Here is a 25,258-nt window from a genome sequence, read left to right as displayed (position 1 = left end):
AAAACCCTTCCTCGGATGAAAGACAAACCACGTGACAGGTTTGCAGTAGAAAATCTTCAACTCATTTACAGGCTCCCATAAAGTGGATCACCGTTGACACTCTGTGTTTGTTTGTGTGTGTGTGTGAGAGAGCGTGCTTAAGACAGGGCGAGAGAGAAAGTGAGTCTAACCCCTTTTCAATCATCCTTGCGCCAAGGATCCTTCGCCACTCCTCATGTCAGACTAGTATAATGAATATGAGGTCAGTTGTCATGTCAGATCAGTCTTTGGAACAGAGAAAATTAAACTTCTAATTGATTTGTAATTTATTTCAACACCATGGGGTGGGGATGGTTTCCTTGACACTATTAAACCTAGTCCTGGACTAAAAGCAAGCTCAATGGAGAATCTCTGTTTCCGGGAAACCGCTCCTATGGGATTTAACTGTAATTTTGCAAAATATTTGATTGCTTTGTTCGGTTTCTGTCACCTCACCAACAGCATGCGAAGGCACTGGCAATGTAGTCATCATCCGAAGTGAGTGCGGATAAGTTGTGAGTTATAGATAAATGTGTGTTTCATGGGTACGTAGAGGGCCTCCCTTTGAAAAGCGTAAGGATTTGATTGGCATGTTTATTAGCCAGTCCTGACTCCCAACTAGATTCCATGTGGAATGGTTGAAACGATGCCAGTCCTTTCTATTTCTATGTTAGAATGAGTCTACTCTTTTTTAGATTTCTACGCCTAACAATCATTGTACTCATTTTCCGTGGAGTCAATACCCCAGTCAGCTCTGATTCCACGAGATGACACCACATACAAGCACAAACATGGCACTCGAGTCCTGTGGTCATCTCCCCTCTAGTTTTCACGGGAACTCTCCATCACATAGACATACAACCGTCTGCCCGGCTGTGACACATACACCTTGGTCTCGGGTGATTGGATAATTTGTTTCAGTGTGTTATGTTGTTTCTGAAGACATGCTCTATGATTATGCCTTCTCTGCCCGCGGTAATGGATGACCTGTATGTCCTTTGTTCCTTCCTTTCAGGATAAAGTGCGCACAGAAAGCTACAGGGACTTCATGTACCTTAACCCGGAAGTGTTCAAGGACAAGGTGAGCAAAGAACTCGGCAGTGCGGGTTTTTAAAATGTAAATTCACAATTGCTATAGCGGTGACGGCGCCTGATTTAAAACACTGCGACTTCATTACGCGCCGTAGAGCCTCTCGGCTGCGGACTGTGGAGTGCTGATAACAAGCGCAACAACCCTCTTATTGCCCCCCCCCTCCTTCCCCAACCCTGCACTGTCATTGGAAGCAGGCAGCGTCCATCTCCAAGGCCATCCCTTAAGTGCTGCCACCGGGTAGGCCCTGGAGGAGGGGAGGGAGGGGGTAGAGGATAGGCCGGGGGGGAGGATGGTGAAGAGTGGTGGAGTGATTTTTCAGTCAAAGGGGTTAGGGATGGGAGAGAATGGGTGGGAAACGGGATGGTTGCAGGAAGAAGAAACAGGGTTTGGACTGGGTATTGTTATCCCTGTCATCGGGGTGGCGGTGGATGAGGGTTATGGCGACCTGTCGCGACCCCTGTCATCGTGATAAACGCTCTGGCTCCTCTCCTGCACCTCGCCCCCAGTCTGGTCCGTCAGCGTACCAGAAAGAAGTATCTCTTAAAAACAAATGTATTTTTTAAGGTATTTTCATTGAACAGATGGTGAAAGAGAACGACAGTGGGAAAAGATAAAGGGCTGTAGGCTGGATTCTAACCCATGTCGCTAGACCAGCCAGGCCACAGGATAGGAGTATATCAGAGGGAGAAATGTTTGTGAGGGAAGTTGAAAGTGGATTGTATTATGAGGGCTATGGGTTTGCTGTTTTGTGTGTAGCTCAATCCTTTTCCCGTAGCCCCTTCTCAGATGTCACCAGGTAGGCCAAAACTCCATCCCACCAAAGCAGGCTGAAATTTCAGGCGGTCTTTTCAAAAAGCTCTTACACTAAAAGGGCATTATCATAATTGTCACAATTTCACAGTATTATTCCAACCTCATTATGTGGAAGTACAGTTGAAGTCGGTAGTTTACATACACATAGGTTGGAGTCATTAAAACTTGTTTTTTAACCACACCACAAATGTATTTTTAACAAACTATAGTTTTGGCAAGTCGGATAGGACATCTACTTTGTGCATGACACAAGTAAATTTTCCAACAATTGTTTACAGACAGATTATTTCACTTATAATTCACTGTATCACAATTCCAGTGCGTCAGAAGTTTACATACACTAACTTGACTGTGCCTTTAAACAGCTTGGAAAATTCCAGAAAATGATGTAATGGCATTAGAAGCTTCTAATAGGCTAATTGACATGATTTGAGTCAATTGGCGGTGTACCTGTGGATGTATTTCAAGGCCTACCTTCAGACTCAGTGCCTCTTTGCTTGACATCATTGGAAAATCAAAAGAAATCAGCCAAGACCTCAGAAAAAGAATTGTAGTATGGTTCATCCTTAGGAGCAATTTCCAAACGCCTGAAGGTGCCACGTTCATCTGTACAAACAATAGTACGCAAGTACAAACACCATGGGACCACACAGCCATCATACAGCTCAGGAAGGAGACGTGTTCTGTCTCCTAGAGATGAACGTACTTTGGTGTGAAAAGTGCAAATGAATCCCAGAACAACAGCAAAGGACCTTGTGAAGATGCTGGAGGAAACAGGTACAAAAGTATCTATCTCCATAGTAAAACGAGTCCTATATCGACATAACCTGAAAGGCCGCTCAGCAAGGAAGAAGCCACTGCTCCAAAACCGGCATAAAAAAGCCAGACTACGGTTTGCAACTGCACATGGGGACAAAGATTGTACTTTTTGGAGAAATATCCTCTGGTCTGATGAAACAAAAATAGAAATGTTTGGCCATAATGACCATCGTTATGTTTGGAGGAAAAAGGGGGTTGCTTGCAAGCTGAAGAACACCATACCAACCATGAAGCACGGGGGTGGCAGCATCATGCTGTGGGGGTGCTTTGCTGCAGGAGGGACTGGTGCACTTCACTAAATAGATGGCATCATGAGGAAGGAAAATTATGTGGATATATTGAAGCAACATCTCAAGACATCAGTCAGGAGGTTAAAGTTTGGTGAAAAAGCATGTGCGAGCAAGGAGGCCTACAAACCTGACTCAGTTACACCAGCTCTGTCAGGAGGAATGGGCAAAAATTCACCCAACTTATTGTGGGAAGCTTGTGGAAGGCTACCCTAAATGTTTGACCCAAGTTATACAATATAAAGGCAATGCTACCAAATACTAATTGAGTGTACAGTGGGGAAAAAAAGTATTTAGTCAGCCATCAATTGTGCAAGTTCTCCCACTTAAAAAGATGAGAGAGGCCTGTAATTTTCATCATAGGTACACGTCAACTATGACAGACAAATTGAGAAAAAGAAATCCAGAAAATCACATTGTAGGATTTTCTATGAATTTATTTGCAAATTATGGTGGAAAATAAGTATTTGGTCACCTACAAACAAGCAAGATTTCTGGCTCTCACAGACCTGTAACTTCTTCTTTAAGAGGCTCCTCTGTCCTCCACTCGTTACCTGTATTAATGGCACCTGTTTGAGCTTGTTATCAGTATAAAAGACACCTGTCCACAACCTCAAACAGTCACACTCCAAACTCCACTATGGCCAAGACCAAAGAGCTGTCAAATGACACCAGAAACAAGATTGTAGACCTGCACCAGGCTGGGAAGACTGAATCTGCAATAGGTAAGCAGCTTGGTTTGAAGAAATCAACTGTGGGAGCAATTATTAGGAAATGGAAGACATACAAGACCACTGATAATCTCCCTCGATCTGGGGCTCCACGCAAGATCTCACCCCGTGGGGTCAAAATGATCACAAGAACGGTGAGCAAAAATCCCAGAACCACACAGGGGGACCTAGTGAATGACCTGCAGTGAGCTGGGACCAAAGTAACAAAGCCTACCATCAGTAACACACTACGCCGCCAGGGACTCAAATCCTGCAGTGCAAGATGTGTCCCCCTGCTTAAGCCAGTACATGTCCAGGCCCGTCTGAAGTTTGCTAGAGTGCATTTGGATGATCCAGAAGAGGATTGGGAGAATGTCATATGGTCAGATGAAACCAAAATAGAACTTTTTGGTAAAAACTCAACTCGTCGTGTTTGGAGGACAAAGAATGCTGAGTTGCATCCAAAGAACACCATACCTACTGTGAAGCATGGGGGTGGAAACATCATGCTTTGGGGCTGTTTTTCTGCAAAGGGACCAGGACGACTGATCCGTGTAAAGGAAAGAATGAATGGGGCCATGTATCGTGAGATTTTGAGTGAAAACCTCCTTCCATCAGCAAGGGCATTGAAGATGAAACGTGGCTGGATCTTTCAGCATGACAATGATCCCAAACACACCGCCCGGGCATTGAAGGAGTGGCTTCGTAAGAAGCATTTCAAGGTCCTGGAGTGGCCTAGCCAGTCTCCAGATCTCAACCCCATAGAAAATCTTTGGAGGGAGTTGAAAGTCTGTGTTTCCCAGCGACAGCCCCAAAACATCACTGCTCTAGAGGAGATCTGCATGGAGGAATGGGCCAAAATACCAGCAACAGTGTGTGAAAACCTTGTGAAGACTTACAGAAAACGTTTGACCTGTGTCATTGCCAACAAAGGGTATATAACAAAGTATTGAGAAACTTTTGTTATTGACCAAATACTTATTTTCCACCATAATTTGCAAATAAATTCATAAAAAATCCTACAATGTGATTTTCTGGATTTTTTTTCCTAATTTTGTCTGTCATAATTGACGTGTACCTATGATGAAAATTACAGGCCTCTCATCTTTTTAAGTGGGAGAACTTGCACAATTGGTGGCTGACTAAATACTTTTTTTCCCCCACTGTATGTAATCTTCTGACCCACTGGGAATGTGATGAAAGAAAAAAAGCTGAAATAAATCATTCTCTCTACTATTATTTTGGCATTCCACATTCTTAAAATAAAGTGGTGATCCTAACTGACCTAAGACAGTGAATTTTTACTAGGAGTAAATGTCAGGAATTGTGAAAAACTGAGTTGAAATGTATTTGGCTAAGGTGTATTTAAACTTCCGACTTCAGCTGTATATATAAAACACAGGAAAATTACATTTGTGACTGCACTTTGCCTTTAAAAAACACTCCGGGCCACTCTTGAACGTCTTTTAACTAGATAGAAAGTATGTTGAAATTATAATGGACCTACAGTATATGTATTTCAAATACCTGCCCTTTTTCTTTTGATGAAAAATTGGACCCAAAAAAATTCATAAAAATCCATATGTGGCCCTTGGGACTAAATTATTGGCCACCCTTGGTCTACACCCCTGTTAGATAAATTTATATCTACCCTTCTGAACACGCTAATCAGCCAATCCTTTACTAGTTATAAGGAAGGGGAAATTTCCTTTTGTGGATTAAAGGTGCACTTCTACCTCCTATACTGCAGGTGGTGCTAGACGTGGGCTGTGGGACGGGCATCCTGTCTATGTTCGCCGCCAGAGCGGGAGCCAAGATGGTCGTTGGGGTGGATCAATCAGAAATCATCTACCAGGCCATGGACATTGTCAGGTGAGCCGCCATTGTTATCCCAGGGAATCGTGGGAAATTTAGTTTGTTTTTGGACAAGTTGGTTGTACTGTACTGCACTGTTTCGTGCTAACTGGACATGAATATTGTGTGATATACAAACACTCACCTGTTACACACACCCCATTGATGAACGGGTGTCTATGAGCTCAGATAAGGCTTTATAGGGACGGTGTGTCAGTGTCCATACGTCTACTGCATATAACTATAACCCCCGTATCACAGGGACCAGAAGCCAGTCAATAGCCGTGTCTGAATACCTGTACTTGTGTTCTAAATAGTAGGCATTTTGGGTATGCGAAAATAGAACGTTTTATAGTACACTATTAAAATTAAAGATTCAGGTTGGAACCAAATAAGGTTCTTAAGAGCGATGCCATAGGGTAACCATTCTAGGTTCTTGAATAACCTTAAATGGGATGGTTCTTTGAAGATCCACACACACTCAATACCTTATTTTATGCAAATAAGGTGTTGAGCTTTATTTGCATATTTCCCAGGGTGCCTTTCGAGTGAATTTTTGTTACCAGTACCACCCATGACTGTGTTTGCTAGTGACAGAGACATGGTTGTTGCATTCATTCAGTTTCAGCACTGTGGCCTTCACCTAGTAAGATCCTATTTGAAAATGTTATTGTTAATATGTAATTATTTATCACAATACACTACATAGTTCATAAGGCCTTGTTTTGAGGGCCTAGTTTTACCCTAAAACTCATGGTTCACAGACCACATCAGGCCTGCAAGTCACATAATGCTGGCTTGCAAAGTTGTGTAATTCCTATTGAAATCCAACCAGAGTGGGGATATCCAAAATGTGGAATGTTTATTCACCCACAACCTGCATTCAGAATGACTGCCAGGGTTGGGAAGACTAAGATATGACACTACCTATAGCATCTAAACTGGAATAACCATTTCAGTAACGGGTGCATTGTCCAAGTAACAGATTGGATTAGTTAAGAAAAATGTGTTATTTATATTTAAGTAGCATAAAATTAATTTATCAATCAAAACATGGATATTGAAACAAACAATAAAAAATAAAATCTGCCCGCAATAGAGGATGCTGGGAATGATGGCCATGGTTTTGGTTCAACTCTGGTTAGTAACACCAACACTGGGGTTCTTTTACACCACTTGGTGTTAATTTAACTCTTTACAGTGTTAATTTAACTCCTGAATCAACACTAGAAATGTTACACTGAGAAATCAACAATAGTTAACGCTGGCCAATTTGCTGTGTGCTATGAAAGGGACACATCTGCAGGCTTCCCTACATTTCAAGAACCTTTTAGAAGAATCGTAGATGCCACGTCAAGAACCCTCCACTTAACTCTTAGGTTCTTTATCGGGCAAGAGTTCTCCAAGGAACAACCATTTTAAGAACCTTCATTTTTTTCAGTGTATGTGAAATTTAGAAAACGTTGAATGCTTTAAATGCCAGGATGTCATACTCATTTCAGATTTTCATCTAGTACGAATTCACTCCATGGTATTGAGGAAGAGAATCATATTTTCAGACCCATGTGTGTTTGACAACAGCTGATAATCAGATAAGGGGACTCACTGTACAAAAATGAACGAATGGCGGGGAACAACCCAATTACGCATTAGATGACGGCTTCTCAGTATGCGTGCGCCTAGTATGTTGATATTTGTTGCTTACTGCATGCATTGTTACTAAACAGTGTTCTAATAAATAGTATGTATATGTAAAATAGACACGACGAGCCGCTAATAATAAAAAGGCAGGCCTATCGATACACTTGCTACTCATTCATTGCTGCAGCTGCAGTGTTGGTTGTAGTGTGAGTGGAAGTAGGGAGAAAGGTGTTTTATGTTTTGTAAAAGTGTTGAGTAAAAACAGCATTGACAGTGCTGAATATAAACTTCAACATGAACTCACTCATAAAAACAGCAGCTCTTTGCTGTATTCTTTGACAGTCTCTCTCTGGTCATGGTTTTAAAAGTTATGAAATCTCACATAGGCTAGTATCAAACTTTGTTGTGTGAGGTATTGAAAGCTGCAGGCACGGTGATTTGAGTTGTCCAATTGGCAAGAGCAGTCGGCGCACTTGAATTAGCCGGGTAGGTAGAGTTTTTTAGTTTAGATTTAGAATGGCCCATTATCAAATGGGCAGGAAGAGGGCCAGGGGAAAAAAAGACATGTCATCCATATGCACTCAAATAGTGAATGGAGGCCACTTTCCCGCCAGTTCGTCTTTCACTCATGCCAGGTAGGTTACTCCGGTTATTTCACTCCACACATCAACCTACTGTTTGAGGAGCATGCAGCCTCTCGCTGCGCGGCAGGTGATATTCTGCCCGAACTCTGTATGCCATGGGCTCTCCAACCCTGTTCCTGCAGCTACCCAGTGCTTAATTTGGGAAACCAAGTGAAATCTTTTCGGGAACATCGATTGTAACATGTTTTCACAAGGAAACGTATTTCATTAAACACATGACAGCCCCTCTCTCTGCGCGCTCAAGAAAGGAATGAAGGAGAGAGGGGAGGAGATGGAAACACACAGTGAGATATTCTGTAGCTGAAGGTAATGTGTCAGCCTATTAATTATAAACAAATTATAAAAATGCCCTATCACTAAGCTATTCAAAATCAAATTCACTATAATTGTAGGCTAACTCTGTAAGCTGCCATGCACAATCAGTGAACCAATAGCATCGCCTAGGCCTATACATTCTCTCCCATACTCATGGATACAGTTTGGAGCGTAGCATAAGGTAACCAGTCCAACCAGTACTACCAATGCATGTCCAGAGTGCATAAGAGGAGATTACCGTGACTCAACGGTCCCGTGGAATTTTACTGCAGTCATGACTCATGATTGCCGGTTTGGTGGTAATACAGTTACCGCAACAGCCCTAGGCATGCCACCATTGGTTGATGCATGCAACGTCTGAGCAGGGGAATGCGACCTTTGCCTTCCCGGCGCATAGAGCAGCTGAATCAAGTGCACCTACCGGCAACGATTTTATCGTTGGCTTTTCTACAGAAATGTTTACTGATCAACGTCATTCTTGTCCTAGTGCGGAAATTCTAATTTAGTTCCACCTTTTGAATCTTAGTTTCTTAACAAGCTCATTCATATGTGTTTTAAACGATGAATCATGGCCAATCCAAATACCAAGGTATATGTATGCAGAGACTCATTGTATTATGTGAAGATGTAATCCATCTGAGACAATCTTACGAGAACTTGAAAACAACATGTATTTAGTTTTGCCTTTATTAAGCACGCGTTTTAAATAAGTCAGGGCTTTCTGCACAACTGCAAAATCGGACTGTAGCCTTGTCACAGCGAGGTCAGGAGTCGTGGCAATTGCGTACATAATAGTGTCGTCCGCATATAGATTAAATTAAAATGTTTTTACTGATTGACCAATAGCATTTATATAAATAGTTAAAAGAACAGGTCCTAGTATTGACCCCTGCGGAACATCTTTATGTGGTCCTCTGTAGCTCAGCTGGTAGAGCACGGCGCTTGTAACGCCAAGGTAGTGGGTTCGATCCCCGGGACCACCCATACACAAAAAATTTATGCACGCATGACTGTAAGTCGCTTTGGATAAAAGCGTCTGCTAAATGGCATATTATTATTATATTATGTACTTCAATACAATGGCCTGAGTTCTGTCACCTAAGATGATCATGAAACCAAGAGTTTGGACACACCTACTCATTCAAGGGTTTTTCTTTATTTTTACTATTTTCTACATTGTGGAATAATAGTGAAGAAATCAAAACTATGAAATAACATATATGGAATCATGTAGTAACCAAAAAAGTGTTAAACAAATCAAAATATATTTGAGATTCCTCAAAGTAGCCACCCTTTGCCTTGATGACAGAGGAGTACACCACATCAGTCACTGGCTTCATCAATAAGTGCATCGATGATGTCGTCCCCACAGTGACCGTACGTACATACCCCAACCAGAAGCCATGGATTACAGGAAACATCCGCACTGAGCTAAAGGGTAGAGCTGCCGCTTTCAAGGAACGGGACTCTAACCCGGACGCTTATAAGAAATCCCGCTATGACCTCCGACGAACCATCAAACAGGCAAAGAGTCAATACAGGTCTAAGATTGAATCATACTACACTGGCTCTGACGCTCGTCGGATGTGGCAGGGCTTGAAAACTATTACAGACTACAAAGGGAAGCACAGCCGCGAGCTGCCCAGTGACACAAGCCTACCAGACGAGCTAAACCACTTCTATGCTCGCCCGAGGCAAGCAACACTGAAGCATGCATGAGAGCACCAGCTGTTCCGGACGACTATGTGATCACGCTCTCCGTAGCCGATGTGAGTAAGACTTTTAAGCAGGTCAACATTCACAAGGCCGCAGGGCCAGACGGATTACCAGGACGTGTACTCCGAGCATGTGCTGACCAACTGGCAAGTGTCTTCACTGACATTTTCAACATGTCCCTGACTGAGTCTGTAATACCAACATGTTTCAAGCAGACCACCATAGTCCCCGTGCCCAAGAACTCTAAGATAACCTGCCTAAATGACTACCGACCCGTAGCACTGACGTCTGTAGCCATGAAGTGCTTTGAAAGACTGGTCATGGCTCACATCAACAGCATAATCCCAGAAACCCTAGACCCACTCCAATTTGCATACCGCCCCAACAGATCCACAGATGATGCAATCTCTATCGCACTCCACACTGCCCTTTCCCACCTGGACAAGAGGAACACCTACGTGAGAATGCTATTCATTGACTACAGCTCAGCATTCAACACCATAGTGCCCTCTAAGCTCATCACTAAGCTAAGGATCCTGGGACTAAACACCTCCCTCTGCAACTGGATCCTGGACTTCCTGACGGGCCGCCCCCCAGGTGGTAAGGGTAGGTAACAACACATCTGCCACACTGATCCTCAACACGGGGGCCCCCTCAGGGGTGCGTGCTCAGTCCCCTCCTGTACTCTCTGTTCACCCATGACTGCATGGCCAGGCACGACTCCAACACCATCATTAAGTTTGCCGACGACACAACAGTGGTAGGCCTGATCACCGACAACGATGAGACAGCCTATAGGGAGGAGGTCAGAGATCTGGCCGTGTGGTGCCAGGACAACAACCTCTCCCTCAACGTGACCAAGACAAAGGAGATGATTGTGGACTACAGGAAAAAAAAGAGGACTGAGCACGCCCCCATTCTCATCGACGGGGCTGTAGTGGAACAGGTTGAGAGCTTCAAGTTCCTTGGTGTCCACATCACCAACGAACTATCATGGTCCAAACACACCAAGACAGTCGTAAAGAGGGCACGACAAAGCCTATTCCCCCTCAGGAGACTAAAAAGATTTGGCATGGGTCCTCAGATCCTCAAAAAATTCTACAGCTGCACCATCGAGAGCATCCTGACTGGTTGCATCACCGCCTGGTATGGCAACTGCTTGGCCTCTGACCGCAAGGCACTACAGAGGGTAGTGCGTACGGCCCAGTACATCACTGGGGCAAAGCTCCCTGCCATCCAGGACCTCTATACCAGGCGGTGTCAGAGGAAGGCCCTCAAAATTGTCAAAGACTCAAGTCACCCTAGTCATAGACTGTTCTCTCTGCTACCGCACGGCAAGCGGTACCGGAGTGCCAAGTCTAGGTCGAAAAGACTTCTCAACAGCTTCTACCCCCAAGCCATAAGACTCCTGAACAGCTAATCATGGCTACCCGGACTATTTGCACTGCCCCCCCACCCCATCCTTTTTACGCTGCTGCTACTCTGTTAAGTATTTATGCATAGTCACTTTAACTCTACCCACATGTACATATTACCTCAACTACCTCAACTAGCCGGTGCCCCCCGCACATTGACTATGCAACGGTACCCCCCTGTATATATAGCCTCCCTACTGTCACTTTATTTTATTGTATATATAGCCTCCCTACTGTCACTTTATTTTACTTCTGCTCTTTTTTTCTCAACACTTTTTTGTTGTTGTTTTATTCTTACTTTTTTGTTTAAAATAAATGCACTGTTGGTTAAGGGCTGTAAGTAAGCATTTCACTGTAATGTCTGCACCTGTTGTATTCGGCGCATGTGACCAATAAAATTTGATTTGATTTGATTTGAAAATATATTTGAGATTCCTCAAAGTAGCCACCCTTTGCCTTGATGACAGCTTTGCACACTCTTGGCATTCTCTCAACTAGATTCACCTTGAATGCTTTTCCAACAGTCTTGAAGGAGTTTCCACATATGCTGAGCACTTTTCCTTCACTCTGCGGTCCAACTCATCCCAAACCATCTCAATTGGGTTGAGGTCAGGTGATTGTGGAGGCCAGGTCATCTGATGCAGCACTCCATCACTCTCCTTCTTGGTCAAATAGCCTTCACAAATATATTTGAGATTCTTCAAATAGCCACCCTTTGCCTTGATGACAGCTTTGCACACTCTTGGCATTCTCTCAACCAGCTTCATGAGGTAGTCACCTGGAATGCATTTCAATTAACAGATGTGCCTTCTTAAAAGTTAATTTGTGGAATTTCTTTCCTTCTTAATGGGTTTGAGCCAATCAGTTGTGTTGTGACAAGGTAGTGGTGGTATGCAGAAGATAGCCCTATTTGGTAAAAGACCAAATCCATATTATGGCAAGAACAGCTCAAATAAGCAAAGAGAAATGACAGTAAATCATTACTTTAAGACATGCAGGTCAGTCAATACGGAGCATTTCAAAAACGTCCAACGTTTCTTCAAGTGTAGTCGCAAAAACCATCAAGCGCTATGATGAAACTGCTGCAGAGTATAAGTTAATTAGAGTTAACTGCACCTCAGAAATCAGCAATTAACTGCACCTCAGATTGCAGCCCAAATAAATGCTTCACAGAGTTCAAGTAACAGACACATCTCAAAATCAACTGTTCAGAGGAGACTGCATGAATCAGGCCTTCATGGTCGAATTGCTGCAAATAAACCACTACTAAAGGACACCAATAAGAAGAAGAGACTTGCTTGGGCCAAGAAACACGAGCAATGGACATTAGACCGGTGGAAATCTGTCCTTTGGTCTAAAGAGTCCAAATTTCATATTTTTGGTTCCAACCGCCATGTCTTTGTGAGACGCAGAGTAGGTGTACGGATGATCTCCGCATGTGTGGTTCCCACCGTGAAGCATGGAGGAGGAGATGTGATGGTGACACTGTCTGTGATTTATTTAGAATTCAAGGCACACTTAACCAGCATGGCTACCACAGCATTCTGCAGCGATACGCCATCCCATCTGGTTTGCGCTTAGTGGGACTATCATTTGTTTTTCAACAGGACAATGACCCAACACACCTCCAGGCTGTGTAAGGTTTATTTGACCAAGAAGGAGAGTGATGGAGTGCTGCATCAGATGACCTGGCCTCCACAATCACCCGACTTTACCAATTGAGATGGTTTGGGATGAGTTGGACTGCAGAGTGAAGGAAAAGCAGCCAACATGTGCTCAACATAAGTGGGAACTCCTTCAAGGGTGGCTTCTTTGAAGAATCTCAAATATAACATATATTTTGATTTGTTTAACACTTTTTTGGTTACTTCATGATTCCATATGTTATTTGAAGTTAAAGTCAAGGGATCTGAATATTTTCCGAATGCACTGTATTTATACCTTGATGAGCTAGATTGCCTGTCTTTGCAATTTGTTTATTTTTGTTTGCGCTCGTTAGTATATTTAGCTAGCAGTCTCCATTAGCTAGCAGCCTCCATGGAAATTCTCTATTACTTGTGCTAATTTTATTTGCATTCTGGTAACAGATGCCCAATGGTGTTTTTTGCATTTTTTGTGGCCTCCGTTGTGTACTAAACATGTAATACCGTAAATCCTGGGATGAGAGAAGGGACGGTATGACGATATGAAAATCTGGATACTGCCCAACCCTAGCTCAGTGCAAATATCTTTCAGTGTATCTGACACTGGTGTCCTCCAATCAATATTAAAATCGCCCATAATTTATAGTTCAGATTTACCATACTTAGATAGTGATTCAGATAAATTGTTAAGAGCACAGAAAAATCTCCATCTGTGTAGGCAATTGTCAAGTAAAAAATATACGTTAATGATTCTGCAATAAGTGGGGCAGAAAGCTGCAGCAAAAGGGATGAAGTGAGTCAGCCCCTGTGGAGTTTTTTTTTTACATCGATCTTCAATAAGGCACTTAATACATCATAGACATAGAATGGTTTAAATGAAAATGAGGAATCTGGGAATGTGTCGTTCTCTGCAACCTGGCTCGAGGTGAGTAAAGGACTCCCTCTGCTGAAATCAGAGTTTTCTGAAGCTATTTTATCAAATACGTTGCCCGCTGAGGCAAAGTGGTTATTAAACACACCACAAATGTCGGTCTTACCTGTTATGGGAACAGAGGCTGTCATAACCAGCTGTGGTAGTGAGGGGATGGAGTTTTGTTTCAGAGAATTGACTACCTTCCAGAAGGCAGCTGGATTCCCACCATTCTCAGATACTTCTTGAACTGTGTATGTATCTCAAGCGTCTGAAGGACTGCCAGTCAGACATAGAATCAGTCAGCCTTAGCCCAAGCGAAATTTCTTTCCTGAAGTTTCTCAGATAGTTTATGCATTTCTTGAACTAACATGTTTATCTGCAATAGTGTTGAGCAAAGAAGTTCAACAATTTAGGGCCTGATCCGAGTCAGAGATATCTGACACAACCCCCCATTCAAACAATTCAATGTCAGACAACAATTGTTGCTAATTAAAATTCCTATTATTTCTCTTTCTAATAATGCGAGGGTGAGATTTTAGGTAGCTTTTCATCTCTTATGCAGGCAAGGGGACAGTGGTCACTGAACTCATTAGCAAAAATTCCATAGGCTGTATACTTATGAGGGGCATTTGTCATAATATCTAAAAGAGAGGATTTTTCAGGGTGTCTAAAGTTGTGGCGGGTTGGTTCAGTTATCAGCTGAGTTAGATTTAGCGCAATGCAGATATCTTTCAGCCTATCAGTAACTGGCATCGACCAAACCAAATTAAGATCACCCCAAATTAATAATTCAGATTTAGCATAATTAGATAGCAAGTCAGACAATTGGCTAAGAGCACATGTTGAGGCAGAGGGAGGGCGATAAATTCCGACTAGCGCAAGTTGGGCATTATTACCAAGGCCCACATTTAGGACTAGACATAAAAAATTGCTAAAGGACAGAGGTAGTGAGAGATACAGAAACATTTAAGTTGTCCTTTGTAAATATGGCGACACCTCAACCTCTGTCAGATCTAAAAGCATAACCAGCCACAAACGCAACAGTATCCAGCACAGTCTTATTTAGCCAAGTTTCAGATATTACCAGAATGTCCACATTGGTTTGAGAGGCCAAAGTTATAATAAAATCCATTTTCGAGATCAAACTTCTGGCATTTACATGAATCATTCCAATACCGCAGCTGCTGGATTTTAGATCAGACAGAGTCTCTAATACAATCATACCATGCTCAGTTGGTAACCCCTTGGGCTAACTTGAATTGGTATGGATGCAAGATTGTCTAGAACTGTACCATTGGGCCTATGCTTTGAAAGAGGACTTGGATTAAAACAGGAGTCAATGAGGGTTACCTGTTACGGGCCTGCAGGATAATGTTAATGCAGATAATTTATGGTTGGGATTAACTGAGCGGAACTTGGGGAGTTGATAAGTCAATGTCTCAGCACAGCCTTGAAATGTGAGGACAGGGTCCAGGCACCAAGATGATGTGGATGGACCCCATTCTGTCTGTAGAGCATCTTCTGTTTCCAAAAGGTGTCAAAGTTATTCACAAAAGTAACTCCAACAGAGCTACAGTAGACTCGTAGCCAGTCGTGTAGTGCCAGCAACCTACTGAATCTTTTGCTGCCACGACTGTGATGGCATTGGGCCTGAAATAATTGGATGCTTATTTGAGTTTGTCTTTTTTTTCCTCTTTTTTTTCACTCAGTTACAGTGAGGGAAAAAAGTATTTGATCCCCTGCTGATTTTGTACGTTTGCCCACTGACAAAGACATGATCAGTCTATCATTTTAATGGTAGGTTTATTTGAACAGTGAGAGACAGAATAACAACAAAAAAATCCAGAAAAACGCATGTCAAAAATGTTATAAATTGATTTGCATTTTAATGAGGGAAATAATTATTTGACCCCTCTGCAAAACATGACTTAGTACTTGGTGGCAAAACCCTTGTTGGCAATCACAGAGGTCAGACGTTTCTTGTAGTTGGCCACCAGGTTTGCACACATCTCAGGAGGGATTTTGTCCCACTCCTCTTTGCAGATCTTCTCCAAGTCATTAAGGTTTCGAGGCTGACGTTTGGCAACTCAAACCTTTTTCTATGGGATTAAGGTCTGGAGACTGGCTAGGCCACTCCAGGACCTTTATGTGCTTCTTCTTGAGCCACTCCTTTGTTGCCTTGGCGGTGTGTTTTGGGTCATTGTCATGCTGGAATACCCATCCACTACCCATTTTCAATGCCCTGGCTGAGGGAAGGAGGTTCTCACCCAAGATTTGACGGTACATGGCCCCGTCCATTGTCCCTTTGATGTGGTGAAGTTGTCCTGTCCCCTTAGTAGAAAAAAAAACCCCCAAAGCATAATGTTTCCACCTCCATGTTTGACGGTGGGGATGGTGTTCTTGGGGTCATAGGCAGCATTCCTCCTCCTCCAAACACGGCGAGTTGAGTTGATGCCAAAGAGCTCGATTTTGGTCTCATCTGACCACAACACTTTCACCCAGTTCTCCTCTGAATCATTCAGATGTTCATTGGCAAACTTCAGACGGGCCTGTTTATGTTCTTTCTTGAGCAGGGGGACCTTGCGGGCGCTGCAGGATTTCAGTCCTTCATGGCGTAGTGTGTTACCAATTGTTTTCTTGGTGACTATGGTCCCAGCTGCCTTGAGATTATTGACAAGATCCTCCCATGTAGTTCTGGGCTGATTCCTCACCGTTCTCATGATAATTGCAACTCCACGAGGTGAGATCTTGCATGGAGCCCCAGGCCGAGGGAGATTGACAGTTATTTTGTGTGTCTTCCATTTGCGAATAATCACACCAACTGTTGTCACCTTCTCACCAAGCTGCTTGGAGATGGTCTTGTAGCCCATTCCAGCCTTGTGTAGGTCTACAATCTTGTCCCTGACATCCTTGGAGAGCTCTTTGGTCTTGGCCATGGTGGAGAGTTTGGAATCTGATTTGATTGATTGCTTCTATGGACAGGTGTCTTTTATACAGGTAACAAGCTGAGATTAGGAGCACTCCCTTTAAGAGTGTGCTCCTAATCTCAGCTCTTTACCTGTATAAAAGACACCTGGGAGCCAGAAATCTTTCTGATTGAGAGGGGGTCAAATACTTATTTCCCTCATGAAAATGCAAATCAATTTATAACATTTTTGACATGCGTTTTTCTGGATTTTGTCGTTGTTATTCTGTCTCTCACTGTTCAAATAAACCTACCAGTAAAATGATAGACTGATCATTTCTTTGTCAGTGGGCAAACATACAAAATCAGCAGGGGATCAAATACTTTTTTCCCTCACTGTATGTATAAAGCCATGTCATCATGGAATGCTCTGCTTAGCTTTAAAAAACAGATAAAATATATATATTTTTTATCACAGCGCCTCTCCTCTTTCTAAAGATCTAATTGAACTGTACTATATATAAGATTGAATATGTACATATGAATAGTGTGTAAATAGTATTTTTGTCATCGCTTGGTGTCTTTCCTATATATAACTCTTATTTCATTTTGATTTAGAATGTAATGTAATATCTTATGTTGTTCTTGTCTATTACTGTTCTGTACTTTGTCATGTATTTGTACGTTTTATGTGGACCCCAGGAAGAGTAGCTGCTGCATGTTCAGTAGCTAATGGGGATTCTAATAAACTAAACTATAATTTCCCCAGTATATTGTGCAAGTTTTTTATCTGTTTGCAAAGAGTAGCCACTTCTTCCCGTGAGTAAATAATTGTTTCATCGGAACTCTAGTCGGTCCACATTGTCCCGGAAGAGAGCATAGTAAATACAACTCCTGCAGCGCATTTACAGTTGAAGTCGGAAGTTTACATACACTTAGGTTGGAGTCATTAAAACTAATTTTTCAACCACTCCACAAATGTCTTGTTAACAAACTATTGTTTTGGCAAGTCGGTTAGGACATCTACTTTGTGAATGACATAAGTAATTTTTCTAACAATTGTTTACAGACAGATTATTTCATTTATAATTCACTGTATCACAATTCCAGTGGGTCAGAAGTTGACATACATTAAGTTGACTGTGCCTTTAAACAGCTTGGAAAATTCCAGAAAATGATGTTATGGCTTTAGAAGCTTCTGATAGGCTAATTGACATCATTTGAGTCAATTGGAGGTGTACCTGTGGATGTATTTCAAGGCCTACCTTCAAACTAAGTGCCTCTTTGCTTGACATCATGGGAAAACCAAAGAAATCACCCAAGACCTCAGAAAAAACTTTGTAGACCTCCACAAGTCTGGTTCATCCTTGGGAGCAATTTCCAAACTCCTGAAGGTACCACGTTCATCTGTACAAACAGTAGTACGCAAGTACAAACACCATGGGACCACGCAGCCGTCATACCGCTCAGGAAGGAGACTCGTTCTGTCTCCTAGAGATGAACGTACTTTGGTGCGAAAAGTGCAAATCAATCCCAGAACAACAGCAAAGGACCTTGTGAAGTTTCTGGAGGAAACAGGTACAAAAGTATCTATATCCACAGTAAAATGAGTCCTATATCGACATAACCTAAAAGGCCGCTCAGCAAGGAAGAAGCCACTGCTCCAAAATCGCCATAAAAAAGCCAGACTACAGTTTGCAACTGCACATGGAGACAAAGATAGTACTTTTTGGAGAAATGTCCTCTGGTCTGATGAAACAAAAATAGAAATGTTTGGCCATAATGACCATCGTTATTGGAGGAAAATGGGGGAGCTTGCAAGCCGAAGAACACCATCCAAACCGTGAGGCACGGGGGTGGCAGCATCATGCTGTGGGGGTGCTTTGCTGCAGGAGGGACTGGTGCACTTCACAAAATAGATGGCATCATGAGGAAGGAAAATTATGTGGATATATTAAAGCAACATCTCAAGACATCAGTCAGGAAGTTAAAGCTTGGTCGCAAAAGGGTCTTCCAAATGGACAATGACCCCAAGCATACTTCCAAAATTGTTGCAAAATGGCTTAAGGACAACAAAGTCAAGGTATTGGAGTTGCCATCACAAAGCCCTGACCTCAATCCTATAGAATATTTGTGGGCAGAACTGAAAAGCATGTGCGAGCAAGGAGGCCTACAAACCTGACTCAGTTACACCAGCTTTGTCAGGAGGGATGGGCCAACATTCACCCAACTTATTGTGGAAGGCTACCCGAAACATTTGACCCAAGTTAAACAATTTAAAGGCAATGCTACCAAATACTAATTGAGTGTATGTAAACTTCTGACCCACTGGGAATGTGATGAAAGAAATAAAAGCCGTTTCTGTGAGAAGTACAGGCAGGGGGCGTGTTACCCTGGGTGGCGGGTTACCCTAACAGGTCGGCCTGCATTGTATTCACTGTGTTTATGCAAGATCTTTGGGACATACAATTCATCAATAGGATGCTAACTAGTTAAAACACCATGCTTCAGGCTATTTATAGCCATTATGCTGCATCAGTTGGGCTACACGTGATAATGCTTATTGCTAATAGCATACCTGATAATATGGACCATGCATAGGCTATATGCATGGTCCAAATGTTTAAATAATGTTAACAAATGAATTTACCAATATGTTATTGGGCTCATTTCTGGAAGTAGAAATTATATTTTTAGATGGCGTCAGCATAATTTACAAAAAAATCATTTTGGAGTAGAATGTCCTTTTTAACAAGTCACCAGAACTGAGCTTCTCTGTCCTACATAAAAATTATCCGGGTGGAACCACGTACCCACAAAACAAGAGTACCATAATGCTTTCTATCACAGCAAATTTGGTTCTGATGTTGTACTCTCATACTTGCAGTGATTTATTAGGAAACACATTTGAGTCTTTGCTTCAGCAAACACATTTGAAATATATTTTCAGTTGGAAAGTATATTGGAGGTATATTCCCTCCCTAGTAGTATGTGTACTAGCACATTTCCCTCTCCAGTAGCGTGTGAACTAGTACAATTCCCTCCCCAGTGTAGTATGGACTCTCTCAGTAGAGGTCTCTGTGACCTCCAGCCACCTTTTTGTTTTGTTTCAGGTGGTTGAGTTCAATAAAGCGGGTGTCAGTTGGCCTGGCCGTAACTCACATAATTTAGTACACCCTGCCTGACTCTGGTCTCCCCTGCCTCTCGGCTCTTCCACAGCTGCTCCCTAAACTACTGCTAGTGCAACCCCTCTCTTAATTAACATCATTTCCCTCACTCAGACAACAAAACATTTGCAAAAGTTGCCCAATTAGCAGGATGGATGGGGGCAACTTCTAGTTGTGCGAGGTGCTCAAGTTCAGATCGTCTGTCAGTTAAAACCCATACAGTGCTGTGAAGCGCAGAGCCAGAGCTCTGACGTCATTTATAGCATGTTACTGTACAGCCACTACGTTCCAATTTAGGCATTTATCAGTGCCCAAATCTGCCATTTTCAACCCATATACAGGTACCAGTGTAAGGGGCTACTACACTCTCACCTGATGTGTGTGTTAAAACACTTACACCCGTTTTTATAGCAGCTCTCCACTAGCACCACCAATGAACCGGACAGTGCTTCCAAACCAATCTCATTTACCACCCTTAGACCACCAAGCACTCTCCTCAGTCTGCGTATGCCTGTTTTTTATTACATTCAAGCCTCAGAATGCAGCTTTGAGTTAGGGGCCATTATTGTGTGTTATTATTACCATTATGCAAGGGAGTGTCGTATAAGCAAAACAATGGGATTGTGGGAGAGGGGACGTTTTAATTTTACAGCCCACTGGCTCGCTGTCGGGGTGTGTGTGTTTGCATGCAGGCAGTTTCCCACTAGGCCTCCCAGCGCGGCAGGACGAAGTATGCGCTGTATTTAGCATTTGTTATTACGTGTGTAGCGAAATGCTTCTCATTGCTCTCATGGAGCGCAAAAATTATATAAAATAAATCTAAACTTGTTTCTTACAAGTGTGGTAGGTTTTGAACTCTGCTAACAACATTTCAACTCTGAGAATGAGAACAGTAAATTACTGTAATTAATACATGCATTAACAGAATTGAATGTAACCAAATGACAGGGATAAACAGTAAATTGTATGTTTTACAAACAGTAGGCTTCCTCATGGGCATTCCTAGGCTACTATTCTACTTTGCGGAGATAGGAGGGCTGCACATTTTTTTGTCTCGCCAAGGCAGCATATCGGCTGGGACTGGGCCTGATCAGCGTTGATTAGTCTACAAAATAAGAAAAGATTCCATATCAAATTATACCATGCCAGGTTGGAGAGGATTGGCGCATTGTCCATTTGACACATTAGCGCATTATAGGCTTCAGAGCCAGAACAACCTTGTCGACTGCTGTTGAATAATTAATAAATAGTCAGACACATCCAACCTTTTTTAAAAGACCGATTTATTTATTTACTAGCAAGCAATCAATACGAGCCACACATCCATAGCCTATAGCGCTCTACACCCCCACGCATCTAGCGATTAGCTACTTGAGCATCAAAGGAAAATTGGAAAGAGGAGATGTAGAAAGTTTAATAGACAAAGTTAGCAAAACAATTGCTAATAATCATTAGTAAACATTCCTGCTATTAGGTTAAGTTTATCTACATGGGTAAAAAATATGAATTTAGGCCTATTTAAACGGTTTTGATGGTTATTTTATTTTCATGACGGTCTTTGTCCAAAACCGTCAGTTACATGGTTATTGAATTACGGTCACAGCCCTACGACCGATATGCTATTTTGTGTCCAATTTTTTGGGGGGGCAAAACTTACAGATACCGATATATATGCAGATATACTGTTTTACAGTGGGAAAATTAGAAAGTAAATGTTTTGCATACTGAATTCTCATAAATTCCAATCCAAAAGAGCAAATATCCATTAACTTTTTGATTTGACTTCATATATTGTGACGATAATGACACATCATGATAATGGTTCAGATAAGTGTTCAGATAAGCATTAGATTCCCTTTTTCCATCCTATTTATTGATATCGGTTATCGGCCGATACCGATATACAGTGGGGAAAAAAAGTATTTAGTCCAGCCACCAATTGTGCATGTTCTCCCACTTAAAAGGATGAGAGAGGCCTGTAATTTTCATCATAGGTACACGTAAACTATGACAGACAAAATGAGGAAATAAAATCCAGAAAATCACATTGTAGGATTTGTAATGAATTTATTTGCAAAGTGGAAAATAAGTATTTGGTCAATAACAAAAGTTCGTCAATACTTTGTTATATACCCTTTGTTGGCAATGACACAGGTCAAACGTTTTCTGTAAGTCTTCACAAGGTTTTCACACACTGTTGCTGGTATTTTGGCCCATTCCTCCATGCAGATCTCCTCTAGAGCAGTGATGTTTTGGGGCTGTCGCTGGGCAACACGGACTTTCAACTCCCTCCAAAGATTTTCTATGGGGTTGAGATCTGGAGACTGGCTAGGCCACTCCAGGACCTTGAAATGCTTCTTACGAAGCCACTCCTTCGTTGCCCGGGCGGTGTGTTTGGGATCATTGTCATGCTGAAAGACCCAGCGACATTTCATCTTCAATGCCCTTGCTGATGGAAGGAGGTTTTCACTCAAAATCTCACGATACATGGCCCCATTCATTCTTTCCTTTACACGGATCAGTCGTCCTGGTCCCTTTGCAGAAAAACAGCCCCAAAGCATGGTTTCCACCCCCATGCTTCACAGTAGGTATGGTGTTCTTTGGATGCAACTCAGCATTCTTTGTCCTCCAAACACGACGAGTTGAGTTTTTACCAAAAAGTTCTATTTTGGTTTCATCTGACCATATGACATTCTCCCAATCCTCTTCTGGATCATCCAAATGCACTCTAGCAAACTTCAGACGGGCCTGGACATGTACTGGCTTAAGCAGGGGGACAAGTTTGGCACTGCAGGATTTGAGTCCCTGGCGGCGTAGTGTGTTACTGATGGTAGGCTTTGTTACTTTGGTCCCAGCTCTCTGCAGGTCATTCACTAGGTCCCCCCGTGTGGTTCTGGGATTTTTGCTCACCGTTCTTGTGATCATTTTGACCCCACGGGGTGAGATCTTGCGTGGAGCCCCAGATCGAGGGAGATTATCAGTGGTCTTGTATGTCTTCCATTTCCTAATAATTGCTCCCACAGTTGATTTCTTCAAACCAAGCTGCGTACCTATTGCAGATTCAGTCTTCCCAGCCTGGTTCAGGTCTACAATTTTGTTTCTGGTGTCCTTTGACAGCTCTTTGGTCTTGGCCATAGTGGAGTTTGGAGTGTGACTGTTTGAGGTTGTGGACAGGTGTCTTTTATACTGATAACAAGTTCAAACAGGTGCCATTAATACAGGTAACGAGTGGAGGACAGAGGAGTCTCTTAAAGAAGAAGTTACAGGTCTGAGAGAGCCAGAAATCCTGCTTGTTTGTTGGTGACCAAATACTTACTTTCCACCATAATTTGCAAATAAATTCATTAAAAATCCTACAATGTGATTTTCAGTTTGTCTGTCATAGTTGACGTGTACCTATGATGAAAATTACAGGCCTCTCTCATCTTTTTAAGTGGGAGAACTTGCACAATTGGTGGCTGACTAAATACTTTTTTCCCCCACTGTAGCTTTAAAAGGCCAATATCGACCAATAAGGTCTGTGAACCGATATATATCGGCCGGGCTCTAATTAAAATGGTTGCTGTTTGGCAGACAGGAATCTCGCTCTCGCACCCTCATATGTTTAAATGAGAAAACAGGACGAGATAAGTTACCACAGTCATTGCCTTTTAAAAATGTGAGATTCTTGATGGATTACAAACAACTCATCTCTGCATCCATGCAATGGATTATTTTATAATACAGATAATCTGACTAGATTGTCTGGTTAGTCGAGTGTTGCGTTGAGAGCTAGACTGTTGTCAATCTTCAACCAGCTGCACTGAAAGCCATGCTCACGGGTAGGAATACTTTAGGGACAGCACCCTGATGGAGATTTGAACACCTAACCATATTGGTTTTTAAAGGAATGTTCCACAAAATATTATCAAACTGTGCCGTTGGCTGGTCTAGTTGTAGTGCTGCCGCCCCCAGACCACATTTGTCCCTGGATGCAGCGATTCCATCCTCCGTTCCACCACTCACATTCTCTGCTTTATCCCTCTCATCGATCTCCCCATCTACATTACTATCCTAGATTTGTCAATAAAACTTTAAAATACCTTAAAACTATACACTTAGTGGCCTGTCTGTAGGAGCGAAACATTTTTGTGAATGGGGTGGTGTATCTAATAAACTGACCACTGACTGTATATACAGTTCCTTGCAAACGTATTCATCCCCCTTGGCGTTTTTCCTATTTTGTTGCATTACAACCTGTAATTTAAATGGATTTTTATTTGGATTTCATGTAATGGACATACACAAAATAGTCCAAATTGGTGAAGTGAAATTAAAAAAATTACTTATTTCAAGAAATTCTAAAAAATGTATAACGGAAAGGTGGTGCATATGTATTCACCCCCTTTGCTATGAAGCCCCTAAATAAGATCTGGTGCAACCAATTACCTTCAGAAGTCACGTAATTAGTTAAATAAAGTCCACCTGTGTGCAATCTAAGTGTCACATGATCTGTCACATGATCTCAGTGGTCCTCTGTAGCTCAATTGGTAGAGCATGGCGCTTGTAACGCCAGGGTAGTGGGTTCGATCCCCGGGACCACCCATACCTAAAAATGTATGCACGCATGACTGTAAGTCGCTTTGGATAAAAGTGTCTGCTAAATGGCATATTATTATTAGTATTATTATTATTATTATTATTATTATATACACCTGTTCTGAAAGGCCCCAGAGTCTGCAACACCACTAAGCAAGGGGCACCACCAAGAAAGCGGCACCATGAAGACCAAGGAGCTCTCCAAACAGGTCAGGGACAAATTTGTGGAGAAGTACAGATCAGGGTTGGGTTATAAAAAAATATCTGAAACTTTGAACATCCCACGGAGCACCATTTAAATCCATTATAAAAAAATGGAACGAATATGGCACCACAACAAACCTGCCAAGAGAGGGCCGCCCAACAAAACTCATGGACCAGGCAAGGAGGGCATTAATCAGAGAGGCAACAAAGAGACCAAAGATAACCCTGAAGGAGCTGCAAATCTCCACAGCGGAGATTGGAGTATCTGTCCACAGAGCTGGGCTTTACGGAAGAGTGGCCAGAAAAAAGCCATTGCTTAAAGAGAAAAATAAGCAAACACGTTGATACAGTAGCATATTATAGAATACAGCATATACAGTGAGGGAAAAAAGTATTTGATCCCCTGCTTATTTTGTACGTTTGCCCACTGACAAAGAAATGATCAGTCTATAATTTTAATGGTAGGTTTATTTGAACAGTGAGAGACAGAATAACAACAAAAATCCTGAAAAACGCATGTCAA

At 42.3% G+C, this 25,258-nt stretch overlaps 1 protein-coding gene across 2 annotated transcripts in view; it reads left to right on the top strand.

The window, feature by feature from the left end:
* The window catches only part of LOC121582252 (protein arginine N-methyltransferase 3), a 131,190-nt gene that overhangs the window by 8,058 nt on the left and 97,874 nt on the right, over positions 1–25,258 (top strand). For both annotated transcript variants that reach the window (XM_041897928.2, XM_041897927.2), the window contains exons 8-9: positions 1,034–1,099; positions 5,491–5,612. In XM_041897928.2, coding sequence (XP_041753862.2) covers positions 1,034–1,099; positions 5,491–5,612 — 188 coding nt within the window. The remainder of the gene's footprint in view (positions 1–1,033; positions 1,100–5,490; positions 5,613–25,258) is intronic.

Source organism: Coregonus clupeaformis, chromosome 15 (assembly GCF_020615455.1).
Source record: "Coregonus clupeaformis isolate EN_2021a chromosome 15, ASM2061545v1, whole genome shotgun sequence".
NCBI lineage: Eukaryota > Metazoa > Chordata > Actinopteri > Salmoniformes > Salmonidae > Coregonus > Coregonus clupeaformis.
This window is presented reverse-complemented; position numbering and strand designations above follow the sequence as displayed.